Source organism: Sceloporus undulatus, chromosome 2 (genome assembly GCF_019175285.1).
Source record: "Sceloporus undulatus isolate JIND9_A2432 ecotype Alabama chromosome 2, SceUnd_v1.1, whole genome shotgun sequence".
In the NCBI taxonomy this organism is placed as follows: domain Eukaryota; kingdom Metazoa; phylum Chordata; class Lepidosauria; order Squamata; family Phrynosomatidae; genus Sceloporus; species Sceloporus undulatus.
In genome coordinates, this window is record NC_056523.1 from 58,281,475 (window position 1) to 58,288,333 (window position 6,859).

The following is a 6,859-nucleotide window of genomic DNA, read 5'->3' on the forward strand; positions in this document are numbered from 1 at the left end:
GAACAGATACTACACTTGATCTTAGCCAAAAGGCCGAGAAGCGATCTTGATCGCAGTCTTGTTCCAGGAGACAGCAATACATTGGGTTGTTCCTGTTCCTCATCGGGATCGTTACGTACTGAAATTAAAAAAATTGAGAAAATAGATTAAGCCCACAGTAAGGAAATGTATTTCTTATGTTAGCATCATGTTATGGGTTTTAGACAAGGAATTTTCTTAGAGAAGCAGATACTACCTACCATCGGTTCCACCGCTGGTACCATCTGCACGTCTTTCCAAGTGTCCCAATTGTTCTCCAGTCGCACCTTCAAAGTGTACCATGAAACACAAACGTTATTTATTTTGAACACTTATACAGGTTCACTATATTTATTACCACAACATAGATCCAGAAATTGGCATAAATTTATATACTACTACCTGCTATTTGCGTAGGTCCACTTTCCAAAATGGTGAAAGGAATATTAATGATTGTGTCATCGAGACAAGTGTCATCAGAATCTGAAAAATTCAAGGGTAAAAAAAGAGTAAAGCATTTGTTATTTTAAAAAAATAATAATGTTCTCACGCACATAGCAGAAATGATCGGGCATTACAGATGGGCTACTTGCCTTCATCACTGTCTTGTCTGGTAGTTGTTTCCTGGGTGCCTCCATCGCCTGTGTTAGCCATGGAGGTGGATGCGGTTTCCTCAGTCACATTTGTGGTTTCACCCTCCCTTTCAAAATCAAGACTTCGGGATAACCTATGAGGGGTGATGCTAACATCCCCATGAAAGATTTCCTCTAGTTCCCTGTAAAAGGGACATGTAATAGGGTTGCTTCCACTTCTCTGATTATGTTTCACAACCTTTCTATACTCAAATCTCATTTTTTTGGATTTGCTTCTGCATTCCTCTGCAGATCTGACATGGTTTTTCTTTGCCATTTCATCAGCTACATCCTTAAAAATATCCAAATTTCTATAATTCTTTTTTAATTTGTTCTGCAATTTTTGTTCTTTCCATATTTCTAATAAGGCCAAAACTTCATTGGCACTCCACACCCTCCCCCTTGCTTGTGTGGAGGCACCACTTTCGGTCACTGCATGGCTATCCATGGCTTTCCTAATGACAGCAAATATAAAATAATGCTGTCTGCAATCTAATTATAGAGGTTGTGAATCAAACGTCTGCGGTATCACTTAGCTGCTGCTGCTGGCTCTCTCCACTCCCAAACTCCCTGCACTGCAGTAAAAGCACTAGGGGGCGCAAGTCTATATTTTCGCGCCAAGAATCCCTGCACAGTGATGACGTAGCAAATCCATCTTCCCGCTGGACCTTTGCAGAGTGGCCGAAGTTCTTGGGAAGCAGTGATGGCGCGTAGGAAGGGTTCCACATGGGCAAAGAAGGAGACTGATCTGCTCCTGAGAAGTGTTAGGGGGAGCGGAAAATTAAAGATGCTCATGAGGTCCCGTTCTATGCCCATTCTTCCTGTGCATAGAGAGGTAGCAGCGCATTTAAAAATGCATGGCTACAACCGCACCGTCGAAGAGGTATTCATGAAGTTCAAAAAGACGCGTGATACCTTTTTGAACACTGTGAATAATTTTGGGGCATCACCCCCCAAAGAAAAACAACCACCCTTTTTCCACCTGATGAAAGAGCTGTGGCTTATGGCTGGGAACAATGGCTCCCAGGAAAAAAATCCATCGGGTAAGTTTGTAGCTTTACAAGTAAAGGCTCATTGTTGCATGGTATGCCATGGAATTTTCCCAGTGTTGTAGCCATAAGGAACAGTTGCTAAAGACAGTAACTATAGCAATATCATGTTATGCTATTTCCCTTATAAGTTTGCAAAAGAAAACAACACTAAAATGGAATACCATCCCAGAGGTCGCCATACCTTTCCAACATAGGAAGGGATAGATGGGTGTAGATATGGAGGATAAATATATTAGACAACAGCATTGCCACTCTGTATTCTTATTTATGCTATCTGCAAAAAGATGGAGAAATTTTAATGTCCTACATTTTTAGTTGTATTCTCGACCTACAGTTTTCCTAGAGTATTCTTACTATGATCAATGCACAATTTCAGATTTAGTTATCTCTTTACTTTTTTTTATATGCATCAAAATGCAGATGTTACTGATGAACCTTCTGGAACTGGAATCCAATCGGGACCACCAGGAATCCTTGAAGCAAGTGACATCATGCCAGAAACCCAAACTCTGGCAGAACTTCAACAATCAGGTGAATTTAAATAAATATGCATTGTCTATTTCAAAAAAGAGTGGTGATCATATAAGGATTAAGGTTTCCATTAATAACATATATCTATATACGAAATACCTTAATATAACGAAAACGTAACTTACAAGACAGTAAATAACAAGAAATATACGAACATATTGTCTTAAACAGAGAATACATTGCAATAAACTGTCTTATTAAAAGCTGTTCATATATTTCTTTTTTTTTGTACAGTGCAATCTTCCTTGAAGACTCAGCTGAACATTAATAGGAAAATTGTGAGAGTCCTTCAGAAAATGGATAGAAGAGTAAAGAAATTAGAAAACATTATTAAAGTGCAGCTGGAAAACACATCCACCACTTAATTTTATACATAAATGTTATTGTTTCTATAATGTTAATATTTTTTTATTAAACCTTTTGTTGAATTGCATCCAAATTTGGATACGGTAAAAGAATATTGTTCCAAGGGAACCAGAGTTATTTTTACCAATTTTTATTCCCCAATTTCTGGGTAATCTTTTGTTTGTTATGACGTTTTGAGAAGATTGTTTTGTTTTATTACGTTGCAGTGTAATAAATGCTATTTATATTTAATAACTCGCATCTGTTGCCATGCTTAACAGTAGTGTCCTGTACTTCTATATAAAAATACCTGTTCAGACTGGCAGATTGATAATTTCTTGAATATCATGCCACAAAGTACAGGAAATACACACTGCCAAGAGCATGAAAGGTATATAGTTTCATAAAGATAGAGTTAACAGAACAACATTTTTCCATATTGCTAATTCGCTTAGCTCTGAAAAGCTATCATTCCAAACATTCAAGGTAGAAGGTGGTATGACATATTACCAGTAGGCCCCTGTAAAGGTAGCCCACATCATACTGCTTCTGTTTCACAGCCTTTACATGTACTTTGTGACCAAGAAGTGTTTTCATGCAAACAATCAAAAATGAATGGTGAGTGGCCATACATGTTATTCTATTCATGCAAGTAGAAATGTTCTACAAAATAAAAAATTATCCCAATTAAAAACAATGGAAATACATTGCTGTGTACACTGTAAGCACTTGGCAAATAAAGCTTCACAGTTATAAAAATAATAATAATAATATCCAGGCAGAGAGTGTTGATATACATGGTTGCTTGATGATCCATCAGCAATGGTAAGTTTTGAGTGGCAAACTGTGCAGTACTCTAAACAAATAGTAAAATTAGTTAAATTCAGATTATGAAATAATATCTGTAATACATTACAGATTACTGATGAAAAAGAACATAATTCCTGAAATCCAGAAATGATCCGTTTTTTAACATGCTGGAGGGAGAACTGTTCTTTCAAAATAATTGTACCAGCCAGCAATGAAAACCATGGTCAACTTAACACATAAACCCACTTCCTCAGATGTAATTTTGGCTTAGGTAACACTCTTCTTTAGGCTGCTCATGCTTTTCAAAGAACAAGATCTTTTTGCATATTAGCCAGCATGCTGCCAATCCCCAGCACACCCTCCATGGATGTCTATACTGTAGTGTGGGAAACTCCGCCTTGCATGCATTTCTACATGGCCCCCTCCCTTTCTCCCAAAATGGAAGAGACCTTCAGGGGACACTGGGGAGGGAAGGGTTTTTTTTTCTATTTCTTTTCTTTCACCAGAATGTGAGGCGGGGAAGTTCCCCGCCCCTTTTTGTGCAGGCCGAAATATACTGTCATCCTTGTAGGTCACACAGTATGAGAACAGAGTCATGACCAGCGGTCTTCTGACAGCCAGTAGAGCATCTCATGAGAGGCTTTACTGGTGCTCCAGAATACTGTCCGCTGAAAGGAACTCCTTTCCTGTCTGTGTGTCACCTACAAGGATAACAACATACAGCGGCATGTCGAGCTCCCATCACAGGAGCCACGACTGAGCAATTTGGCATCAAGAGCACCCTAGACCCCACACATTTCCACTGTCTTTCGTGTCATGGCGAGAATCGCCATTCCTTGCTCTATGACATCTCTTTCTATGGTCGATCCTATACCGTTTGTCCTGGTGCCAGCAACCCGCTCCTTTTGCTGTTATGAGCTCGTTTTGTCCAAAATTTAAAGCTAATTTGCATATATTTCCCAGCATTCCAGCACCCCTCATCCATTATGGCCTCCATGGCTTCAGTACCCAAAACCCGGCCATCCAATAGTCTCCTTGTCCCCGTACATGTGACCCCGAACAACCAATCCCCAGTCTAAATTCGCCCCTAAATGCCTCCCTTTCCTCTGTCAATCATCTGCAGGGGGAGGAGAAGCCCCAAAGCTGAGATGGAAAAAGCCCCATCTGTCATAAGCACGCAGGGAGCCCAGACCGAAATCCTCTGAGCCCAAAAGAGGTTTTAAAAAGACAAAAAACACGTAAACCTTCAGGTCTCCCCCCCGCTCAGAAAATTTCCCCCCTTTTCCTTGTGCAGCCCTCGGGGTCACTGCATCCGCGGACCCCAGATGTCCTTTAAACACCAGCCCCCCTGATATCATGGTGTATTGTGCCAACACACAACAGAGATGGGTCACTTACACAACTCCAGAGATAAATATGTCTAGACACATTGCAATATGCTGGCGACAGAAGTCACTCTGTGACAATTCCGGAGACACTTGTATCCTCTGCTTTTGCGACTCGGTAACAGTTTGCAAACATGCAACCTGTGATACTTACTGCTATGCATTATGTCATTTAATGTCTCCATTTCTGCTTTTTTCTGCCCGTGCACAGAAAAAAAAAACCTCACACACGTGTGTGTGTGTATGCAGAGAATAGGATAAAATCCTTTTCTCTAAGACGGGGGCACGTCATACATGGGAGAGCAAATAAAAAATTAGTACGCTCTAGGACTTTGGAGGACTAAAAGAGAAGGGCATTCTTTCAGCCAATCAGGAGACGGAGGAAGGACGGAACGGATTTGGGAACGGATAAGAATACCGCACACACTTCTCTTGGAACGTTTTCATCACGTTTCAGCTCTCTGGGAACACATTCAGAACACATTCAAATCCGTTCTCTCCTGGAACACATTTGGAACACATTTAAGCGTTCTCAGAACCCGATTGGAACACATACGTGCGGTATACTCAAATGCGTTCCGTTCTCATCACGTGATCAGAACGTTCTCAGAACCCAGTGCGATAATCTCCATACAGACACACACAGTTTGGGAAGAGGAGGAGGAGTGGGGATCAGGGCCTCCAAGTCTCATGCACCCTTGAACATTTCTTGTACACATACCCCTGGAGTCTTGCCCCACCATTTGAAAACTATGGTGTTATGGAGGGAAACGATCTTGTAGTCCAGAATGAATTTTGTTAGATGCTTTAAGTGTTATCTATAGCTGAATGTGCATATAATGTGCATATGCACATGAAGAGGGGTCTAAACTGTTACCAAGTGAAGGCCATGAAATGCAAGGAGTAAATCTGTTGGTAATGAGAAGTCAAAGGCTTTCATGGCTGGCATCCATATTTTTTGGTGGGTTTTTCGAGCTATGTGGCCATGTTCTAGAAGAGTTTGTTCCTGATGCTTCACCAGCAGCTGTGGCTGGCATCTTCAGAGAATGCATTCACATTCGCTGGGGTTAGGGGCACAGGACCCCCGTGAATGTAGAAAAAACACAAATAACAAAAACAATGTTTTTACCTGAGAACACCTCTCTAAGAATTTCTAGCTCCTCCAGTGCATCTCTGTGGTCAACATCTGCCAGACATTGACCATAGAATTGCGTTGGAGGAGCTACAAATGCCTAGTGGAGTGTTCTCTCTAAGAATCTCTAGGTCCTTCAGTGCGACATTTGGTTAAAATTGAGCACAGAGTTGCTCTGGAGGATCTAGATATTCCTAGAGAGAACATATTAATAAAATCCATGAATAATCAAATCCACAGAAGTCAAAGCCACAAATGTGGAGGGACAAGTGTATATGTACTCTGAGTGTATTTTAATGATTTATTGTGTTGTATTTTAACTGTAGGTTTATGTGTTTTTAATTTTGTTTGGTATTTTAATACACTATACCCCACCTTGAGCCTTGAAGAGAGGCAAGAAAGAAAGAATTATTATTATTATTATTATTATTATTATTATTATTATTATTATTTGATAATTGTTTTTCAGTGGTTGTACTCCCTTCCTCAGGAAATCTAGGGGGAAAAACCGCACCACCCATATCTAATCATCTTTCAAAGCAAGTATAGGAAAGTATTTAATTCCTGCTGGTAGGGCAATAATTATGGTAAGCCACCGAACACACATTTTTATTTAGTTCTTAAATGTATATCCTTCAAGAAGCTTAAGGCAGCATATGCTGGCTTCTCTAGAAACCTTTTAAAGGGCACTAAGGGGCAGTATAGACCGCGGCAAAATGGCGGACTGCATTCACCCATTAAAACTCCGGAGGGATGGCGCAGCCCCAAACCATGCTTTGTCAGAGTAAACCTGGTGTTTCCGGGTTCTTTTTGCGAAACCAGAGTGATGTAGCAAGTGTGCCACTGGTGCACTCGCAACATAAGTGACGTGTGGTGATGTGCAGATGCTGCACATCACTTACATCAAAATGGTGGCACCCATATTGATGGGACGCCGCCATTACTCCACTGCCA

General features: G+C 40.6%; 1 protein-coding gene and 1 pseudogene across 1 annotated transcript in view; both read right to left on the reverse strand.

Annotated features, from left to right (window-relative positions):
- LOC121924509 lies at positions 1–45 on the reverse strand (annotated as a pseudogene).
- Positions 1–2,419, reverse strand: part of LOC121920334 — a 25,654-nt gene extending 23,235 nt beyond the window's left edge. The window contains exons 1-4 of the mRNA XM_042447466.1: positions 612–2,419; positions 421–501; positions 240–305; positions 14–118 (exon numbers count right to left, since the gene is read on the reverse strand). Coding sequence (XP_042303400.1) covers positions 14–118; positions 240–305; positions 421–501; positions 612–1,098 — 739 coding nt within the window. The 5' untranslated portion in view covers positions 1,099–2,419. The remainder of the gene's footprint in view (positions 1–13; positions 119–239; positions 306–420; positions 502–611) is intronic.
- Between the last annotated feature and the right edge of the window lie 4,440 nt (positions 2,420–6,859).